The sequence below is a fragment of the Vicugna pacos genome, chromosome 3 (genome assembly GCF_048564905.1).
Source record: "Vicugna pacos chromosome 3, VicPac4, whole genome shotgun sequence".
Taxonomy (NCBI): Eukaryota; Metazoa; Chordata; class Mammalia; order Artiodactyla; family Camelidae; genus Vicugna; species Vicugna pacos.
In genome coordinates, this window is record NC_132989.1 from 20469095 (window position 1) to 20492471 (window position 23377).

At 41.5% G+C, this 23377-nt stretch overlaps 1 protein-coding gene across 4 annotated transcripts in view; it reads right to left on the minus strand.

Moving 5' to 3' along the window:
- The window catches only part of ARHGAP26 (Rho GTPase activating protein 26), a 411458-nt gene that overhangs the window by 154818 nt on the left and 233263 nt on the right, over positions 1 to 23377 (minus strand). For all 4 annotated transcript variants that reach the window (XM_031671891.2, XM_072955787.1, XM_031671880.2 and 1 more), the window contains exons 13-16: positions 20224 to 20289; positions 15777 to 15851; positions 1838 to 1925; positions 109 to 167 (exon numbers count right to left, since the gene is read on the minus strand). In XM_031671891.2, coding sequence (XP_031527751.2) covers positions 109 to 167; positions 1838 to 1925; positions 15777 to 15851; positions 20224 to 20289 — 288 coding nt within the window. The remainder of the gene's footprint in view (positions 1 to 108; positions 168 to 1837; positions 1926 to 15776; positions 15852 to 20223; positions 20290 to 23377) is intronic.

Consider the following 23377-nt stretch of genomic DNA (forward strand, 5'->3'; position numbering starts at 1 on the left):
GCCCGCAGAATACGAGGGGTTAGGTAAATCCTTCTTTGGGGATGCTGATCTTTGAAGGAGAAATTTCTATTCCTTTCCCCTTAAAACTGTGACAAAAAGAAAACTTACTTGCCGCTTTGATGAAACTTCTTTGAAACTGGTACATCATGAGTGGTCCTGGAAGCATTCTGGAACAAAAGGATACACACTGGTCAGTTTAACAAAAACAATCATATTCTCTGTACATCGCAGCCGAGAGACCGCAAGACTGCATTACAATTTCTCAAAGATAAAAGATCACGAGGAAGTAACAGCAATTCAGTTTAGTCCAACGGAGTTTCCCTTTGGAAAGGGTCCTGAGATGTCACCTGAAATTGTCATTCTTTTCCTTTTTCAGGGGATGGATACAATCTATGCTTCACAGTCACAACTGGAAAAGCGCTAATGCAAAAGTCTAGCACAGACCGAGAGATTTCCTTTTTAGTCAGTGATTCAACCTCAACAAGAGCATTTTAAGTTGTGTCTGAGAAGCAGGCAAGTAACCCAACATTTGCAGTTACCTGGGCTTAAGCCCTCCTCTTCCTGGTAGCTTGTTATTAGTCAGCTTGTCTGGAGACACTATGAGAGACTTCTGTAGGTGTTTCTGTGGCGAATTCTCTATGGAGCATTGCTCCAAAATGCCGAAGTGCTAGAACCCCTAACATTAGGCATGAAACAACCACATATTACCTGCTATTTTTAAAAGTATATGTTTTACACTTACTGTCCGTAGCTCATCAATATCAACATGCACAAATAAGTACTAAATATGAACCTCTACCGCATGGTTTTGCATCAACCACAATGGTAGTCTTCGGAGTATGACTGTGTTTAATGAGCATGTTTAACTATAAACTTGAGTTTTTTTTCTGACAGTACAAATAATAAGCTTCTCAACAGACTATTCATTATTCATGGTTCAGACTTCATTTTATTCTCAATTCAACTCTTAGTCATCACTTGCATTACATCTTACTCTTGACTCCAAGACCCTTTCAGCAATTCCCCAACAGCCAATAAAACCTGCATTACCAATTTCCTTTCTGTGTCTTTCAAGCCAAGCACATCTTCACAAAACCTGTCCAAATGCTTATGCATTTCATAATTACAGTTCTCTTCTTTGTTTAAGGATCGACCCCTACTTTCCTGTGTAAGAAGAAATGAAGTAGAGAACTTGAACAGTCCTGCACTTCAAGTCCGGCACACCCTTCAGCCTACTTGTGAACCTGAGATGTGAGCAGCTGGTCAGTCATCCACTCCCTGAATAGCCAAGGGAGGGATGGAAGGTAGCAGTGATATCATACATTTTATTACAAAGAAAACAGTCTCTTCTCCAATGAAGTAATATTTTCCAATCTAAGCAAAAAGAGTCAAAAAGGAATTCCATCAAGTTCTCATTTTAAAGGAGCCATGTCAACAATATGCTCTATCTGTGCAACACACAAAACTTATCGTAGCCCATAAGGTATGTCATCATGTACGCTCAACAGAATGATACACGTGATTTCTCGTTTTCTTAATAGATGATTCAGGGGTTGCAGGCAATACCACATTTTAGGTTCTGTTAAAGGCTAACTGTCACAGGAGCTTCTCAAAAAGAGCAAAGCTTCCTAAACCACTGCACAATGGCAAGCCATTAACTACGGATGATTTACAGTCAGGTTGACCAGCTGAGCGAATTGCACCCACACGTAGGCTGTTTCCACATCTCAAGCCCCCACCCACCAGCTCTCTGGAGGCTGAAAATAAAACTGCTTTCTTCCTGATTGCATGATAACAGCTGAGCTGGCACCAGGTCCTCCAAATGGAAAGTCCCTACCTTAGGTAGGTCTTCAAAGCACTAGTGATGGTCTTTATCTCCCATTCAGCACAGATATCCGTTTCTGTTTCAGAAGCTGTTTTGGGGTCTGAAACAAAGAAAAGACAATGTGTAAAACAGAGCTGAAGATACAGCCAAAAAACAAGCATGCATAAAAGCATTCAACCTCCCTACTAACCAAAGAAATCCAAATTAAAACAAAAATGACACCTACTTTTTGCTTATTAAATTAGCAAAACATTTAAAAATCCAAATATTTACTGCTGGCAAAAAAAAAAATGGAGTGAAACTGATCCTCTCAGAAATTGCTGGAGGCAGATGAGATAAATGCAACAGATTTGAAAAGCAATTTGGCAATATGTATCAAGTCATAAAACTGTTTATACCCTTTGAAGCCACAATCTCACTCTCACAATCTATCCTCAGGAAATAAGACAGGGCATGAGAAAAGCTACAAACCCACCCCCCCGCAAACGTGCAACACACACCGTTCTTTAGAAGAGCAACGAAACATTTGGGGAGAAAAGAGAAAACCGAAATAACCGATGAGAAAACAATGATTAAGTCAATCGTGGGATATTCCTTCTGGAATATCATGTTGCATTTCCATGATAATGATGACTATTCAGCAAAATGGAAAATGCCTGGAGTATCACGTAATATCAGGCACAAAAAAAATTCAAGATTTAGACGTTTGTGAGAGACTCATATGAACAAAGGCTGAAAGGAAATACTGTAAAATGAAAATACTGGTCGGGTTAGAGTGGTAAATTGTGGTTTTTTTAGTTTCTAAACTATGACTTGATTCCATTACTTCTCTATTTTTTTTTAATTGCCTTAAACCAAGAAGGGCAATGAAAACCACCATAATTATATCGACTCGATCATTTCTTCCTTTGTCTCCTCCTGTAGGACTTTCAGTCAAATGTCTGTATTTCAAATAAGGGTAGATTGTATGAGATAATTCTTACGGTCTTTCTGAGCAGCACACGGGCAGTGAGAGTAAGAGGCAGAGGCTGGGAAACATGAACTGCTTCACAAGCCAGCAGACTCCCGTCTTCTCACTGGCGAGGCCATCAGAAGCAGAGTCTTTCAGTGCAGCTGAAGGGAGAATCCAGCTTCCCTGGACTAAAGACTGGCGACTTGCCTCCCAGCTCCATTCCCTTTTTTTTTTTTCCTGCATGGAGGCTCATTGTCAGCTGGGCTGCTACCCTCTTCTCCTCCACGTGCTCAGGTGAGGCTCCATCCTTCCAGGGGTGGAGAATGAGAGCTCTCTGAACCCCACCACTGGTTCAGGGATGAACTGAGACCCAAGCCAGGCCACTCAGAACGAAGCCCAGGACTTTTCCAGGAGACAATGGGAAAGACACCTACTGTTTCTTGCTGCCCTTGCACCTGGGAGATTGTCCAACTGCTCTAGGAGCCACTATGTGGAGCCCGAGAGTGAAAACTGGCAGATAAAACCGGAGAGGAGAGAGGCAAAGTGAGTGGGCCTGGACGACATGGTTTGAGCCTTTGTATCTCACCATGTCTTTTTAATCCTGTGAGCCAATAAATTCCCTTTTTCCTTTAGCCAGTTGAGATCAGGTTTTCTGTTCTTTTTTTTTTTTTTCAATCCAAAGATATCTAAATGATACAGAAGGTAAACAGAGACAGCCACCGGATTGTCTCTTTCTGGACAGTCTCTGAGAAGAAACAGGTTCCTCCTGCAGGAGGCCAACAGCCTTGCAGCTGGAGAGGGAAAGAGTCACAGGCAGATGCAATGTATTTTCTATTTACCGGGAAGGTACCCACTTCCACCCTAGTAGGAAGAGGCCAAATAATCACGAGTGGCTTAAGGATTTAGGCTCTAATCCCCAAGTAAGGGCACATACCCAGCTGGTACCTACAGCTCTCACCATGTTTCCCTGGCACGTCTGGCAGATGAGCGAATAGAGCCCCAGTTCGATAAACGTTTGGCTCCTGAACGGCAGCACATCTGTGTGTCTGCCAGTGATCCTGGGCAATAATGGAGTCTGTCCTGACGTTTGAGACAAACAAGGAAAAACCTAAAGAGCATGACTGTATTCCTAGGGCCACAGAATGATAAACTCTGCAGAATTCTATGAGAGCAAAAATGTCTGAGAAGTAACAAAGCATGCTTTTCCAAATATCCCAGACCTCTGCAGCTTGAATTCTTCTCTTGCTCTGCCATCTCACACTCCCTTCGTGGTTTCTTCCTGTGGGAGCCTATGTACCAAAAAGCTTTGCTGAGCAGGACCTTCTTCCCTCCCCATCCCCCAGACGCAGGGAGTGCTGCCATGGTGCATGGTTCCTGGATGCAAGACAAATGTTACTGTACATTTTTCTGAGGAACCAACCCACTCTCCCCAAGAAGAGTGAACATGACACTAAACAAGCAGCAGTTGGCAGGTCTGGGAGTTGTGAACTGTTCCATGAACCACATTTAGCAAACTAATGATTAGCTTCCACTTACCCGGGCTCTGTAACCATAGGAATATTGTGTAACCGTTACAGAAAGGAGAGTCAAATTACAGCCCGGCTAAAGGGCTTTTTATAGCACTGATGAGGCAGGGCTCATAACTTGAACATGTCCATTTTAATTCAGCTAATATCCAGACTAAATTGAACACAGCCTCCCAAGCTAGCTCATTTCAGAAAGTGCTGTCAATTCCCGACTGATGCTCCCCTCACTTACAGAAGCTTCTTGGCAGCATCTTAATATGGTGCAGACACTTAATTGACCATTTTCTTCAGAACTCAGTACGTTTCTCCCTACCGTGTCACTTGACCATTGTGGACTTAGTAACACTGACCTAACCTAGGCGAGCAGTCCAATGGACAGAAAGGCATTGTGTAGGTACAGTGAAATGAGTGGACGTCCTCCCTAGCCTACTCCCACGTGAATTCAGACAACAGGAGACATGGACCTGAAGCAGTGGTTACAAGGGTAAATGGTCTTGGAAATGACACCCTGGGTCAGTCCCAAGATCCACTGCATCCACTATCGCACTGCTGACAAAGACACCAAGGATCTTCTGGAAGAAGTGATTAGAAAAGCCACCTGTGTGCTCCTAATTTCCTAATGACACATTATAATCTAGGCAAATTAAAATGTTTTTCTCTTTAAATGAGAAGGTAATAGATACACATGATTAAAATAAATTCAAGCAAAAGAAACTGATATACATCAAAAGGTAACCCCTTCCTCTGCTAGAGGCTGATGCTAATACTAATTTTGTGTGTACGCACACGCTAACACTACGCACATAAGCAAGCATACGAATGTGGACAGCTTTCTAAAAACACAAACGCAAGCACATTACACTTGTCATTCTGTGCTCTGCTATTTTCATTTAACAATAGCTTAAGAAAACTGTTCCCTTTTAGTGCACTAATCTATCTTCCTTATGGTGCTTCACCATACATAGTTAATGTCCCCATTCATGGAGATTAAGATTGTTCCTTGGCTTTTGCTACGGTAAACAATGATGTAAACTACATGCCTTGCCCGTAGGAAGGAAAAAATCTGGTAAGTAGAATTATTGAGTCAAAAAGGATATGCATTTTTCATTTTGAAAAATATTGCTCAACTACCTCTCAGAGGCTGTACCATTATATTTAAGTATGAGTGGGACTCCTTCCCCAAATCCTTGACAACAGTATCAAACACTCAGATTTTGGCCAATCTGATATGTTAACAAAAAAAGAGGTCACGTTTTATTTTGCATTTTTAAGTGAGGAGGAACATTGAAAACCCTCTCCCGTGTGTGTGTGTGTGTGTGTGTGTGTGTGTGTGTGTGTGTGCGCGCGCGTGTGTGTGTGTTTTAAAGTCAAGTGTATTAAGATATACTTGCCCTCTTTGGGTGTACAGTTCCATGATTTCTGAACAATATATATAGTCATGTAACCACCACCACAATCAAGATATAGGTCATTTTCATCGCCCCCCCAAAATTCCTCTGTGCCTCTTTCTTTATAGTCAATCCCCTCCCTCCACCTCCAGCCCCTGCCAACCCGTTTCCATAGCATAGTACTTCTGAAATCCATCCACAGTGCTGCACATGCCAGGAGTTCGACCCCTCTGTTACTAAGTAGTGTTTCATTTGACACACATGCCACAATTTGTTTATCCATTGACTAGATGATAGACACTTGGGTTGTTTCCAATCCTGGGATGTTATGAATAAAGCTGCCATCAATATTTGCAGACAGGCCTCTTAGACTACATTTTCATCTCTTGCATAAATACCTAGGAATAGAACCGGGTAAAAATACGTAGGAGTGGGTCATACAGTTAAATATATTTAACTTTATCAAAGCTACCAAATGGTTTTCCAAACCAGTTGGGCCATTTTGTATTCCCACCAGCCAATGTGAGAACTCGCACTACTTCACGTCTTCATCACACATGAAATGGTCATGTGTTTAATTTTGACATTTTAGCTGTTCTAGTAGATGCGGAAAAATAACATTTTTAAAATTTGTTCTTCCTTAATGACTAGTCGTGTTGGTCATCTTTTCATGTGCTTTTTGGCCATTCGTATATTTTCTTTGGTGAATTGTTCAAATCTTTTCTCCATTTTAAAAACTGGGTTGGTTGTGTTCTTATTACTGAATGTGCAAGAGTTACTTTTAATACAGTCTGGATACAAATCACTTATCAGAAATTTTGCAAATATTTTCTCCTAATCTGTCACTTCCCTTTTCTTTTTCTTAACATATTTTAAAGAGCAGAAGTTTTTATTTGGATAAAGTTCAGTTTATCAGATTTTTCTTTTATAGTTCCTGTTTTCTGTGCTCTACCCAAGGAATCTTTTCTAAACCAAGATCACAAAGGTTTTCTCCTGTGTTTTCTTCTATAAGGTTTATAGTATTATCTCTTAGGTTTAGGAATATCACCCACTTTGAGTTAATTTTTGTATATGGTTTAAGATAAGGGTTTGTTTTTTCTCATACGGATGTCCAATTGTACTAGTATCGTTTGTTGAAACAACTGTCCTTTCCCAATGAACTACCCTGACACCTTCAACACAGATCAACTGACCAGGTATTTGTAGGTCCTGTTTCTGGATTCTTTTGATTATTCCACTGACCAATATGTCATTCCTGAGGAAATATCACAGTCTTGCTTTCCTGCATTTAAACATTAGTTGTATTTTATTTTCTCGTCTTTTTCTAAAATCTTCTTGAGCCTTTCATTCTCCATCTCCATTACATTTTCAAGGAAGATGTTTAAAAGTATACTATCTTCCATACTATACTACAAGCACTTTTTTCAAGACTAGATTTAATATTTAGCAATTTGATAAGCAATGTGTTTACTCTATCCAATTATTTTCTAATTATAGAAGTCATACCTCTTAAAAGATTTTAATTGTTTTCCCTATCTAGTGCCTAAGAATCCAGAGAACCTACAGTGACTCCTATTCTGAGATCCAACAGCTCTTACTGTCTCAATTCCCGACTTAGGAGAACCTTCCTGAAGCATCCTCACAAGCCTCCCCCATGGTGGGAGGAGCAGAGAGGAAGGTGAGCTTCCATCTGCGCCCTCCATTCTCTGGGAACTCAGGATGTTGGTCATAGTTAACTTACTAGCTCCCAGTGAGGCAGAAAGCCCCATAAAAAGACCGGCAGAACCCCTAGGCAGGGCTGCTGCCTCCTCCCAGCACCGTTGGGTTCCCTGGTCCAGAGGCTCTATCTCACTTTCTGCCTCTAAAGGGGCTAACTTACACCTAAAATTCTATTGGTTCCCTGAGCTCATTTCTGATTGGTTATTTGTTATTTCCTTCACTCCTGATTGGGTATTACTCCCACTTCTGATTGGTTATTTCTCTCACTCCTGATTGGTTATTTCCCTCACTCTTGATTGGTTATTTCTCTCACTCCTGATTGGTCTATTTCTACAAAGCTTGTTCCTGGTTGGTCAACTTCTGTTGTACTTTATTTGCATATGATGTTGCAAAGTGTAAAACTGGCAGCCTATAAAAGGCCTGTGTAAACCTACAGAGGGGACCCAGAGTTTGGAGTGTTCGCTCCTCTGGGCCTGCTGGTGTAATAAACCTGAGTTCTCCAACTGTCTGAGTGCTGCTTGGTCTCTCGCCCGGATCCAGGTTGCTGTCACAACTGAGCTGTAACACATTTTTCCGCAACGCCAGAAGGCTCAATCCTTCACCCAGCCTCCTGTCTCCTAGTCCTGGTCAGCACTTGTCTGCTCCCCTTTACTGCTGGGAAAAGCCGGAAAAGCACAATGTGCGGGGCTCTGCTCTTCCATGAAGCTAATTTTCAAAGTGCAGGGCGTTTCCACTCATTAGCAGCAAGCCTTTAGGTCTCAGGAGTTGTTATGAAGAATGTCTATTATTTTAGGGTTGCTTTGGAAAGAAGTCCTTACTGGCTTTTATTTATGCTACTCTGTGAAAGGGTGTGTGGGAAACAAAGGGCACAAAGAAAAGGTCCCAAGGGAGTAAGAAGGATGGTTCCTGGCTGAATCAGAGATCAGTGGGCGAGGCATGCTACTGTAATTTGGTGCTTTAAAGCATCGCAATTTAATACTTTCCATGTGTTCTCTGCAGCACTGACTTTAAACATTAGTTTAAAGACAAAAACAAAACAGGAAAAAGTTACAGGGTAAGATGAGAAAAAACAACAATGAATTTGCATTCCTTTACCGCCACTGTGAGATACTAACAAAGACATACAAAGAAGGATACAAAGTTTCACCAGCACAGAAAATGAGGCTCACAATCAACATATTCTGTCACTAGAGGAATACGCACCAGGCCAAGCTCAGGTAAAGCCTGGAGGAAGACCCACTTGGGGGAACAATGTGACAGGTGATGGATTTCCATCCACCCTAAAGTACAGCTCAAGCCACCCCCAGAAGAGGAGCCACATGCACTGTCCCCACCTCACCACAGCACACACACTAGGGGAAGCTGCTTTCCAGAGTGGCCAGAGTCTCAGCATCCTGAGGTTACAATCTGGGCAGTGAACTTAGACCGGGGCAGAAGTGGAGGGGCGTCCACTTATGTTAAGGGAAGTGAATTCAGAAGGGGAGAGCCCCAGAAGAAAACAGTAGAGTGACAAACGGAGAGCCACAGCACACTTCAGATTAACCAGGAAGAAACCACACTTCTCCCAGAACCATGACCATAATACAGCAGAAGCAGGAGAAATCTCTGGATAGCATAGGCAGGTCCACACTAAGTGCAAGATTTCACGATGCCAGAAAGTTGGATGGAATCATGCACAACGTGAAAGGATGATTCCAATAGGGTTCAGGAAAATGGTAGCAGAACAAAGGGAATCTACCCATAGTAAATTTAACTGCAAAATTTGTAAACGTCTCTGTGTTCAAGTTGAATTAAAAAGAAGACAAAAGAAAGCTAAGAAAATACCCGTTGGCATAAAGCACGGAAACCAAAGCATTCTAAAAAAAATTTCAGAAAGCACTTGTTCTGTGTTGTAAATAAAATTCAGAAAAATATGGATGCTGTGAAATATGGCATCAAAGGTTAAAAGGAAACAGATTGAAATGATAAGTGCAATAGCTGAAAGGTAGAAGTGAAAAGAGCTAAGTTAGTGAAAAAAACACTGGAAGTTCAATTATGAAGTTAAAATTTACATTACAAACAACCAAAAAAAAAAAAAAAGCCCCGAAGAAATGTGAACATATGACATGGCTATGGGGTATAAGTTTGAGAATATTTGCTATATGCAAGGAATCAGGAGAAAAACAAACATTAAAAAGATGAAAACTGAAGATAACTTATTTTTTAATGACTGAGAATTGCAGAGTAACAACCAGAAAAAGAATATGTTTTCCTTTAGAAAAAATATGTGTGAAAACTCCTTCACTGGACACTAGCTAATATGTATAAAAGAATGACTATATGGTAGACATGAATGACTTATATGGACGACAGAAGTGAATAAACCTTTTATATTTGGGGAAAATGGTATTTACAGTAGTGGAAAAGGGGAAATTTTCTCCTTCTATGGTTATTGGTTAATCAGAGAAGGACTCGAGGAAAAGGAGAGTTAGTTTCCACTTTGCCTGAACATATTCCAGATGGATTTGGAGGAAAACAAAAAGGTTTTGCAGTCCTAGAATAGGGAAGGTCTTTTAAGGCATAGTCCATCTAGGAAAAAGACTGACTTCATAAAAGATTGGACTTCCTAAAAATGTAGAATGTTTATAAGGGAAAACAAAAACAAAAGTACCATAAAGTTCAAGGTAAGTGATAATCTGGAAGAAAATATTGGTAACATAGCTTCTGTGTCTAAAAAGGTGTTACAATCAAAAGACGTATTCTCCAATAGAAAAATTGGCTTAAGAGCACAAATACATTAACGGAAGAATAAAAATCAGCAAGAAACATAGGGAAAATGTCCAATTTCACTCTGAAGCGAGACTATATAAGTATGTTTTAAAAAATACTTACAATTTATATGCAAGAAAGTAGTAAGAGTCTGGCAAGGATGTGTAGGGTATAGAACGCTCGCCTCAGACTTTGCTGACAGTAAATTTGGGAATATCAATTAAAGGCCTTGAAAACATGTACATATTTTGACCCAGCAATTCAACATCTTAAAATAAGCCCTAAGGAAATAATATGCATATAAAAGTTAAAAATAACAAGAGTTAACATTTATTGACTAACATGTGGAGGCTCCAGACTCAGCAAACCACATGCATCTCTTCATTTAATCCTTCCAATATTATAAAGGCCAGGGCTATTATTACACATAATGAGACAGAAGACTAGATGGGTTTAAATAATTTGTATAAAGTCAAACAGACAAGCAATGGAACTAAAACTCGTTTAACTCCAAGATGCACACTCTTAACGTCTGCTATTTCTCCCGTATGGGCACGTTCACCTGAGTGCTTTCTAGAATGATGCAAAATTGAAATCAGTCTACAGATCTGAGAACAGGGGGCTGATTAAAAAATTACAATACATGGCCAAAAAAGTCATACTCTAGACGAATCCAAGTAGACACACTACTGTTATGTGAAAAGACTGCTAAAAAGCAGGATATGCATGCATACTGTGATTCCCATTTGTAAGCATTTTATTTTCTATTATAGAATATTGTATTTAAAAGATGATAGTGGTATGATTAAAGGGTCAATAAAGATTATCTCTGGTCTGCACAGCTTTCGTTTTCTTCTTTCTACTTTTTCTATTTCTCTAAATTTGTTACCATAACCACTCATAACTTTTAATCAGAATAAATGACTTTAAATCGATAAAGGAAAAGAGACAGACATGTACTGAACATGCCTAAAGCTATCCATATTTTTTAAATGTTGAGCTAAAATTTAGAAAGATTTCTCGCCACTTACTGCTCAAGGGGAGGAACAAACCACACAATACACCCGTAGAAGACACTCTATTTCTAGGAATCTACAAGCCTTCCTCCTCTTCACTGTTCCAAGATTATGCACCCCTGTTGTTAGGAGGAAGGGATGAAGGGTGGCATTTGGTATGACGCTAGTCACACATGGCATGAGAAATTCCCGCAAGCTTTCCTAAGGAATCCTCATCATTAAAAAGATGTTCTCAAAGTCTGGCTCTTCTATTCCTCTCCCACCTAAAGTCCCTAATGTATCAAGAGTACACAAAGTAAACTCAAAAGTGATCAAAGGAAGTCTCTGGTTTTACTACATTTTAACCCACAACTTTTTTTTTTTGCCAAAAAGACCAATACTGATCTTTATTCTGCTTTGTTTAAAATGTGATGTCTTCCGCTTTTTCTCACTAATGATGACAAAGTAAAAGTATATTTTTATTCCTTTTGAAAAAAATATGTAGAAACTATATTCCAATAATAATAATAATAATATTATAACATCACAACATTTTAAGTAGCCTCGGTTAGGCATCCATTCTAAGCACTTTACTTACACTAACTCATTTAATTCTCACAACCCTATGACGTAAGCTCTGTTATCAATACCATTTTACAGATGAGGAAAATGAGGCACAGAGAGGTCAATGAACTTGTCCAAGCTGCCACACAGCTAATGAGCAATAGAACCTGAACCGAGGCAACCCTGCTCCAAGGCCCATATCTTTAACCACTACGACACACTGACTGCCCTCTCCATATTATTAATACATTATTATGGGAGAGAATATTAACCTACACTTTCAATAATAAAAATGCACTGTTCCACTTTTGAGAAACACTGACAAGTGATGCAAATTTTGTACAGCACCTGGCGACATAACAGGGCAGCCAGTGAATACAGAACAAAGGAAGAGGGAGTCAGCAGTTCACACTCAGCCCAGCCACGTCAGGGAGAGGTTCTGGAGTAGAGGAGCCGTATTTATTTTACACTCTTGGCTAACCCAGTCTAGCACCAATACCAGAACTGACAAAGATGAGAGCATGTTCACAAAAGGGAAGGGAGACAGGGCTCTGCCTTCAGGTCTGGAATTTCTCTGGCCTAATAGGTGGTTCTTCAATTCCAAGATCCAAACTGCTTAACTTAAGTGATAGCGAGAATCTCAGACACCAACCAGTCTCTACTTTGGATTAGACCTTGAACTGTGGTCACCTCTCAGCTCTGGGTGAACCTCAGTTTGGAATCCAGGCTATCTGTGATGTCCTCCTGGCAGAGACAGCTGCCCTTGTGACTTCCAGCTGCTGGTTATTAGTTTCTCATGACATTTCTCAGATGTTCATGATTATTTTGTCTGTCCCCAGGAAAACCGAGGGAGAGAACAGGACAAACGTCTTGTTCAAAGGGCACTGAGAGAAGTGATAAAAACAGGAGCTTTTCATACCCCTCTTTGCTTAGCACAAACGAGCTAAGACGGTTCTTTTCTAAATTAGCAAACCCGTCTAAAATGTCATATTTCTTTTCACTAGTGTCACCTTACATAATCATCTGCCATCTCTGAAATCTCTCTCCCCTTCAACTCCTCCATATCTAGCTGGTTACAAAGTCCTGTGGATTCTCTCTCCCAGTCACTTTGAGCCTGTCCTTTTTTCCCGACCTCTGAGCAGCGGTCTGGTTCAGGCTGTGGTTGGGTATGCTCTGCTGAGTCTGCTGCAACTGTCTTCTTCCTCCATGTGTTTCCAAGATCAGATACATGCTCCGCATTGCTGTCAGCGTGACCCTCCTAAAACTAGCATCTGATCAAGTTACATCCGTGTTGGACATACTTTTTTTTTTTAATCATCCAGCAGCCATTATTTCATTCTATTAATAATCCTCCTCAGTCCACAGGGTTCTATGGATTAACCTCCTCCCTGCCCAGCCCTTCTGCCACCCTCCCAGGGGTGGCCTGAGATCACCAGAGACAGGCACAGGTTCCAGGCCCTCCGGCTCCATTGGCTGTAGGTCACGTGATCAGCCTGAGGTTGTGAAATGAATCACATGAATGGCTCCATGTGGACCCATCGAAGTCCACCCTGGGACCTTCAGTCCAAATTGTCAAGAGAGACGCTCTCCTCTCAGCAATGCAAGCTCCAAGGATCGCTGAGGTTGGACCATCTGGGCCATTCCTGCAGAGTATACAGCCAATACCAAGACAAGCAGAGCTCACGGATGATGAGAAGCCAGAAGAAAGGAGTGGGAGAGGCTCCGACACACATCTGGGGATGCCAGTGGAGCCACCAGACCCTGCCATGCTTCTGCCATCTTGGACTTACCAGTTATGTGAGCAAAGAAATGCCTATTCTAAATTGTCTTCTTGACACTTTGGTGTGAAAAGAGTACTAACACATACAACTCTGCTACTTAAAAAATTTAATAGCATCTTACTTCTTAAAGAGGAAAAAGCACCCAAACTCCTTAGCACAATATTCATGTCCTTCATCCAAAGGGGCCATCGCAGTTTTTCTACTTTAACTCCCCTACCCCAGCCTCAAGTCTTTTCAAATATTAAGATAATAATAATAATAATAATAATAATAATAATAATAATAATAAAATAGAATCAATACTCTCCTCAGAATATTTCCTGAATCTGAATTATTCTTCCATTCTCTCCTTCACTACTCTATCTTCCAGATCTAGCTCCCATTAGGTACCAGTATCGTATTTTACATTACAGCTTCCACATACATGCATAACTTCCCCCGCCTGGACCCTTTGCAAACAGGAAATGACTCCTTCTAAAACTTCATATCTAGCACCTGATGATCTGTTTCAGAGAGTAGACGCTCCACAGATGTTTGAAGCTCTGATTAGAAATGAAAGATGGAGGACTGATACCTGTTAGATTCTTCATTTCTTCTTACATTAGAACTTTTCAAAAATTAACCATATCACTGTACAACCCAGCAACTGTACTTTTGGGCACTTATACCACAAAAACAAGTTAATCTTTATACAAAAACCTGTACATGGTGTTTATAGCAGCTTTATTCATCCCCAGGCTGGAAACAACCCATTTGTCCTTCATTGGGTGAATGGCTAAACAAACTGTGGTACATCTATACCATGGAATACTACTCAGCAATAAAAAAGAACTGCTGATACACATGACAACTTGAATAAATCTCAAAGGAATTATGCTGAGCAAAAGAGTCAATCCCAAAGGTTATACATTGTATGATTCTATTTATATAATAACCTTGAAATTACAAAGCTCACAGGAATGGAGAACAGATTAGTGGTTGCCAGGGATTAAAGACAGGGGTGAGGCATGAGGGGAGGCAGATGGGGGTAGCTATAAAAGGGCATTAGAAGGCATCCTTGTGGTGCTGGACCTGTTCTGCATCTTGATTATACCAATATACTGGTTGTGATACTATAATCTAGCAAGATTGTACTCATGGAACAAAGTGGGTAAAGGTCCTCAGGATCACTCTACATTATTCCTTATAATTGCATGTGAATCTACAATTATCTCAAAGTAAAAAGTAAAGTTTAAAAAAAAAAACTATATCCCAAATCCAAACCAAAAAACAGATTCTCCGTATAAGAGTTCCTCACCAATAATCATAGTTGCAAACAAAAGATCTCACTGCGGCTACAACACATTTAGAGTTTTGCTTACAAACATGAGTGGCTCACTCCGGAAGAGTTTTTCTGATCAACATGAAGAGGAGATTTCTTTACGTATAAAAATTATTTTCAGAAACTGGGATAGCAAAAGAAATGACAAATACTAACAGGAAAAGTCCCTGCCCAAAGCATGGAGCGGGGACCCCGAGCAACAGGCTACCCCTAACAGTGCACGGCTGGGCTGTCATGGGGTGAGTAACAGCCACAGATCTGGGAAATCTGATCTGTTTGCCATTTAGATCCATGTGACTCACTGAGGCTGGCTGCATTCACATCTAAAAATACAGGAAATCCGCAGCCTAGGCAAATTTGGCTCATTGGCTCATGGGTTTTTGATTCAAATGCTGCACATTTAAAGATAGTGGTTTTATATTTATATCAGCCAGCTGCAAAGGAGGTTCTGCTGCTCAAGTGACAGAGACTAGGTGGAAATCTAGAAGCAAAGAGGATCAAAAGACTTATCTGCTTCTATACATTTTATCTGGGAGTCACAGGCTGATACCTCCTCAGTCACTAGGAACATAAGATCTGAGGTCCTCTGCAGGCTAGAGGGATGCCCTTCCTTGGGTAATGGGTGTGCCCCGTGAAAAGCCTGTCTCCACAGAGGACAGAGGGAGTCATGCACCACTGAAGACAGACCAGGGTGTGGTGGTCACACGAGCGACGGGGTGCCACTGGGAGTGGCAGCGGCTGAGTCCATGCAGAGAGAGGGTGTGGTGCCTTGGACCTGCCATTTTTTTGTTTCGTCCAGTCCCACTCAGTATCTCTTTCAGTATTGCCTGCAGCCATGACTGCTGGTGCATGGGGCAGCCGATTTCTGGGAATTACCTCTTGGACACCCCGTTTCTTCCCAAGAGGCTCCCCCTTCAACGCCTGGGAGGTGCCTGGCAGGGCGGCTGCCACACTCACCCATCAGGACGCTCAGCAGCTTCTGCACCCTGGAATTGACCCCCACGATGCGGTACAGCCCTTGCTCATTGATCCCTGAGAAGAGAACAGTGATGATTTAATTAGAGGCACATCAGAACACAGGTCGAGCCAACCCAGCCACACGCACTTTTTTCATTTTCTCGGTCCTTCTAAAAGCTGCTCTAATTAAAGTCCCCTGTCACTCAGCTCGGCTCTTAGCGAAGGAGTGGGATTTGGTACAGCTGTCTAGGATTTCACGGATGTGCTGCACACTTCAGCCCTCGTGTTAGTTCATCATCAGAGGGGAAAGAAACCTCCCTCTTCTCTTGCCAAGGCAGCATCTGATGAGTTTTGAAAGATGCCAAATATATACTTTTAAATATGTCCCATTTAACCAGTTTTTTAAATTTAAAAAGCTGAAAATGAAATAATAAAAAATTTCATACTGCAGAGAAGAATAAATACTCTACAATCTATTTTCACATATAGAATGCAAATTTTGAGGTATTGGGGCATTTTAAATTTTGGACAATACTGTCAGCCAAGACTGAGAAATCAGAAAATCCATTCATTCGTGGTGTAAATACTCTTTTTTTTTAATTGAAGTATAGTCGATTTACAATATTGTGTTAATTTCCGGTGTACAGCATAGTGATTCAGTTATACATACATATATTCCTTTTCATACTCTTTTCCATTATAGGCTATTACAAGGTATAGAATAGAGTTGCCTATGCCATATGGTAGGACTTTGCTGTGTATCTATTTTATATATAGTAGTTACTATCTGCAAGTCCCAAACTCCCAATTTATCCCTCCCCACTTCCTCTCCCCCCGGTAACCATAAGCTTCTTTTCTATGTCTGTGAGTCTGCTTCTATAAATATTCTTTACAAAGAAAAAAAAAGGACCACTTTTATTCAACCCAAGGAAATGTGCACCTAGACTAGAAGAGGTTTACCTTCAAACACCCAAAGAATCAAAACTAACCCACCCCAGCACTTTGTTCATTTAAGTGCAAGGATGAGATCACCACTGTACCAGCTACAAAAGGGGTCCTTTCAGACCAAGTGATATGACATGACTTTTTTCTCCCGTAGGTCCCAGTCCCGTCATACCTGACACTTCTCAGCTAACTGGTCTCCTGGTGCCTCTTACTCCTTTGATGTCCATTCTCCAACCAGTAGCCAAAATGAACTTCTCAGAAGGTAAATCAGCTTGAACTATCTCTTCTCTTAAAACCTTCCAACGGACACCCACTGCATTTGGATCACACTCAAAGCTTACCGAGGCCGGCCTACAAGGCCCCCCGTGGCTGAGGGCAGGCCCACCCCTGATGGCTTTATCAACCACCTTCACGCTGCTCCAGCGACACTGGCCTCCAGTGTACAAAGCTCATGCCCCCAAATCACAGCCTCTGCACAGGATTCCCTCCACCTGGAATACTCTCCTCCCAGCTCTTTTCATCACTCAGCTCTCAGCTTACAAGCAGCTTCTTCAAGCTAATGCATCCCACGACCAACGCTACTGGCCAGTGCTTTACCTGGTTTTCCTTTCTTTACAGCCTTTTAATAACATCTGAAATCATCTTTCTTATTTGCTTTCTTGTTTGCCTCTTCCGCTACAACTACAATGTAAACTCAAGTACAGTAAGTCTGACTTCTTCACCACCGTATTCCCAGCACCTAGATCAGTATATGATACAGGCAAACATTCATCAAAGACACTACTTTGGGGCCAGCATTTCCTGGAAGAAATTTGGGGAAGGGATGATTCTGCAGTGTCTTCAACAAGACCTATACAGGAGCGGAGCTAACAAACGAAAGGAAGTGGGCTGGAATGACAGGCATTTACAGCTAAAATGGACTGCAAAAGCAGGCCCATCACCCCGCACGGTTCCCAGGCCAGGAGGCCCTGGTTGTCCTGCTTCCCCCAGCCTGTGCTGGGCCCCACGTTACTGAGCAGCAAGCAGAACCATTATTATTCAGTCATGCGGTGGCTTGATGGGCTTACCCCTTCTGAAATGTCTCTACTTCTTTCGTCCTTGAGCTTCCCTGGAATCTAAGACACTCCCACCTCCTGCTGGATGATTAACGAACCTCAGAGAGTACGGGAGGCCTGGGCACCTCTGGTCGCCACAAACACGTGCGCATGTACGTGTACTGCAGTAGGGCGCAACGCCCTTCCAGTAGGGAGGCTAGAAAGGCATATAACGCACACTGCCCTTGTTTCCTCTTTGTGCTACATGAAAACTTTTCTAGACGCTAAAATCCACCATTTTCATCCTCATCTTACAGGGGGAGCGGATGAGGAGGCAGAAGCTAAAGAGACCAAACCATCTGGCGACCCTCTTCTTCCTCTGCTACTTATTGTGTGTATCTCCTGGTTTTACATCAGGAAAGGTCACCCTCCTGAGCTTCTGGAAGGGTTTCAAATGATTAGGTATCCCTCCTGGCTTGGGCAGCTGAAAACTGACAGACAAAGAGGTTGGCCCTCCTCTGGCAAGTACGCAACCTTCATGGAGCAGGGGAAGGGACTTTTGTTCTGAACTCACTTTGGGCTCCATTTTTATGCCTTTCCTTTTGTTAACCCCGTACCTCTTATTTCTCATTCTTTTCTTTTAAAACAACAAGCAAATCTAAATGCCTGCTGAAAAATTACCTTAGTAATACATACTTTAAAAAATACAGACACTAAGGGGAGGGTGTAGCTCAGTGGTAGAGCGCATGCCTCAGTACCTCCATTAAAATAAATAAACCTAATTACATCCCCCCCCCAAAAGAAACCCCAAAATACAGAAACTGCAGTTATGAAAATAGATAAATCCAAGGAAGACAGTGCAAACAGCAGAGACAGCCACTGACACACAAAGGTATCTGAGCAGGTACGAGCTGTCCTCTACCCACTCCCAGAACGGGCTCATAGCGGGCAGGCTGTTTCAGAACTTGTGTTTTTTGCTTAATATTTAATAATGAAAATCTTGGATCTCAATCAATGCATTTCCACTGCATTTTGAGTGATTCCTAGTTTTTTTTTTTTTACTGCATGGACGTGGCACACTGTTGATTTAACCAGTTTTTGAGAAGTTTGGCCAGTTTCTGATTTTTTGTTATTTTACCATAACCCCATTGTATAAGTATCTTTATGGCTCAAGCTGGCCCATGTCTTTAATTCCTCAAGATCAATTCTCAGAAATCTCACCTACTTCTAACTTTATATTCTCTGGCTATATTTTACATGTCTTTGCATGCTCCCTTAACTCTTCATCAAAGGAAGGTATAGCAGAAATAAGCAAACATTTTAAAAAGGGTTAGCACACATTAAAATAATGACCTTGGAAAGAATACTTTTTGACTAGATACATAGGAGTAGAGGCTTATAAGGTCAGTTTTTTTGCCTCCCCCTCTACTCAGTGCTTCATAGTCCTTATAAAGATGCTTTTATTTCTCAACTGGTAAGAGTTGCAGCTCCTGCTTTAAAAGACAGAACATCCTCACACAAGTAAAAATGACTGGTGGGCTGAGAGGCTGCAGAATAAATAAGATGCAAATCTTTGACACTGGTTCAAATCAAATCCAGTGGAGAGACAGTGATCGGTTTTTCTCACTGGTGTAACAGACCAGTGCACTCGAACCTCACAATTGCTGGAACCGAGGAAATCTCCTTTCTGGTCACCTTTGAGGAGGGGATGGAGACCATCAGGATGAACCAGCTTCCCTGACCTCAAAGCCCTGCTCCTGTGGACCCAGGAAAGGTCAATGTGTGACAGGCAGGGCCTCACCCCTTCTCCCTTTTTGGATAGTCCCCAGGGCAGGGCTCTTAACTCGGGGTCCACAGACCCTCCAAGAGGTCCATTAGAGAATTCACGGTGTCTATCAACTTGGATAGGAAAACAATCACATCTTTATTTTCACTAACCTAAGATGGAAATGAAGCATTTTCTTCCACTATGATATAAGCAACAAGTCATCACATTAACAGTACCTGCAACTTGGTCAGAAATCGCAGATCTTTTTCTAACGTGTTACAATTGTTACAGACATCTTAAACTAAGCTATTTCTGAATTATGTTAGTTATCAGACCCACTTAAAGTGTTTCACTTTGTTATACTTTGTAACTTTAAATGGAAACAAAGAAACACATGTATTATTATACCACAACCATGGTTTTTGGTATTTTAACTGAACTTCAGTTACCTGGCTTTCTTATCATCCCACACATTTGATATTTATACATTTAAAACATTCTTCTGATCTGCCAAAGAGGTGGAGGACACCAAACTGGTTGAGAGTCCCTGCGCTTCAGAGCAACATGACTCGTGGAAACACAATGGCACTTGGGAAGTTAATGAGTCACTTAAAACTGGGAAACAGCAGGTAGCAGGCCCTACGCCTCACCAGATGTGTGACCTTCGCTGAGAACAATGCCATCAGTTGAAGGACTTTACCTCTGGTTTCCACAGCGTGGATGCATTTCCTGATTATGCTGAAGCCAATGCTGTCCAACTGTGCAGCTGAAAGAGGAAGAAAAGGGCGGTCAGACTGCTGGCCCTGCACATCAACCCGGGAACAAGGCTTGATCAACCCAGAATGACTCAGTCGCACGGAGCCACCATGTATCCTTTCCAATTTTCCCACTAAAGGTAGAGAGGTGACTCTGAATAAAAACAAAAAATGGCATTCATTGGGAGCTTACCATAGGACAGGTACAGTTCTAAGTGCTTTGCATATTTTATCTCACCTAATTCTCAAAGTAACTCTCTGCAAGGCTATCTTCTATTTACAGCAGAAGAAACTGCAGCACAGAGTGACAAGCACTTTACCGAAGGAACAACTAAGCAACCTTTAAAGTGTTTTGTTATTAGCAGGAGCTGCAGGATCAGCTGCTTTTGCTGGTCTGCTTCAAAGAGCAGAAGTCAAGTGCTCCACAAATGTCAGGTGAACGCTTTACAGAGATCATCGCATTCAGTCCCAGCAAGTCCTCTAGGCTGGTACCATCATGGGCCCCAAATAACAGATGAAGGAACTGAAATTTGGCAAAGCTAAACACCTGGACCAAAGCTGCAGAGCTAATATGTGGGACACTCACTCCAGAGCCTGCACAACCTAACTGCCTTAAAAGGGACCCTGAGTTAAAGAGAGAAGTAAAATCCTGCTCAGGTGACTAGAAAAATGGAAAAAAGGGCAAGTGACCAGAAGGAAAATTACAACAGCCAGGGACAACGAAGCTACCTAAGGAAACAGCACTAAGGCAATGGAGCCGTCCTCCATGCAGTAAATCAGCAGGCAGCGACAGAGTCCTCCATCTGCGCTAAACCCCTCAATGTCACTCAGAAAATACGTGATCAATCGCAGCCACTTTGTCCACAGCACAGAACCAGCTGTCAACCCGGCAACAAGGCTGGAAACCCACCAAAATCACCACCACACTCTGGTTACCCAATAATAAGACGTGTGTGGCAATCTGTCAGAATGAGTTCATCTTTGACTGCCTTCAGACATCGGGACAAAACACATTCTACAGGCAAATGTTCCAAGTGGAGACGGGAATGGTAGAAAGTAGGAAGGTGAGTATTTCTAAACGATCTGTCATCACCCTAGGGCAAGAAATAAACTTGCAAAATATGAGAACTAAGTAAAACTTGAACTCATCTTGGATCAAATCCAAATGAAATCTTTCTCCAGTCTTTAATGTATATGGGTAAACTTAGATATAACAAAGAAAAATTCCTTTAAAAAAAAACCCACTGAAAGTTCCCCAAATCAAACAAAAAAGGAATGGTAATTCCCCCAAACTTCTCTTCTCAAAGGGAAACAAATCCTGTTCTTACATGTGTGCTGATCACCTGCTGGTACTTATTAACATAATATCCTTGGCCTCTAGGATAGTAAGGAATGTATCAGGAAAGGAGGAAAACAATGTTCTTCCTGGAGACCACCTGCCACACAAACCACTGCTCTTATGCTCTTAAAGCTATGAGGAGCCTGCTAACCCAATTCCTTGCTTTTTCTAGTATGAACCTAGTCCTAGTGTTCACTCTGCAAGTTTTGTTATATCAAGCTTTCTGATGCAGACGGAGATCATTCTTTCAAATGAAACTCAATTAACTCATGCTAAAAACTTTTTCCAATTTTACAACAAACTCTAATACAGAGTCCAAAGTATCTGTTGGAATCTAGGGAAGATTTTTTTCAAAATAACATCTCTAATGAGATACAATTCACATACTGTAAGCTTCACCCCTTTAAAGCTGAGAATTCATTCATTTCTAGTATATTTGCAGTTATGAACCAATTACTACTCTCTACAGAACACATCATTACCCTCTACAAAAAACCTCACAAACATTAGCAGTCACTCCCTGTTTCCCCCCTCCCCTCAGCTCCTAGAAACCATGAATCTTTTAGTCTCTATAGATTTGCCTATTCTGGTTATTTCATATAATATGAGGTCATTTGTATCTAGTATGTTTCCCAGATCCCTCTAAGATTGCAGTATTGATACTTTCACTCCTTTTCACAACTAAATAATATTCCATTGCCTGGATATACCACATTTCATTCATCTATTCAGCAGTGGCTGTTTCTGCTTTTTCGCTATTGTGAATAATGCTACTAGGAACATCTGTGTACAAGTCTTTGTGTGGACATATACGCCTACGAGTGGAAGCACTCGGTTATATGGTAACACTATGCTCAACTTTTTGAGGAACTGCCAAATTGCTTTCTAAAGTGCTGAACAATTTCACATTCCCACCAGCAATATATGAAGGTTCCAATTTCTCTGCATCCCTGCCAAAGCTTGCTTTTGTCTTTTTTATTATAGCCATTCGAGTGGGTGTGAAATGGTATCTCACTGTGGTTTTGACTTGCATTTGACTTGCATTTCCCTAATGACTAATGATGTTGGGCACCTTTTATGTGTAGGGGAAAATTTTCATTCCTTTATACAGTAGTCAGAGCAGCGCCCATTGGTAAGTATTTGTCAGAGAGGAAATTACTTTCTATACTTAAGGAGGTTTCCAGAATGTCCATAACTGTGATTCAATAGTCAGTTGAAGCCTTTTGGTTCTTCTTTTGAGAAGTGCTTAAGAGGATCCTTGCATTGGGATAACACTCAGAGATGTTTGGGAGAAAAAGAACCATAACTGTGAACAGTGCTCTGGGGAGCTGATTGATTCCAAATTTGGAAACTTTGAGAAGAGGTCTGTGGACATGGCCTTGTTCTAGGCATTGATGGACTTCTATTGTGGACAAAGACTATTTTGCTTCCTTACCCCATGAACAATGATAAAAGTTTTGAAAACGTGGAAATAATTTGGCAGCTGACTCCAATGGCCAGAAGATACACACTTATAAAGCCACCAGCCCAATTAGGAGAAGAAAAACAGACAGAGCTAGCTATAACCCTGCAGAGACGAATCAGTCCCTGAACTTCTCCTGCAGAACTGTGGAAAACTGGGTCCTTTTCTAGGTAAGTAACAGCTAACAGAAAAGAATACAATGGGACCTCCCAAGGAAATCCAGAAAAAACCAAAAGCCCGCTAACCTACATTAACTACAATTACTTCTTTTAGAACATGGCAAAGCAACCCCCTCCTC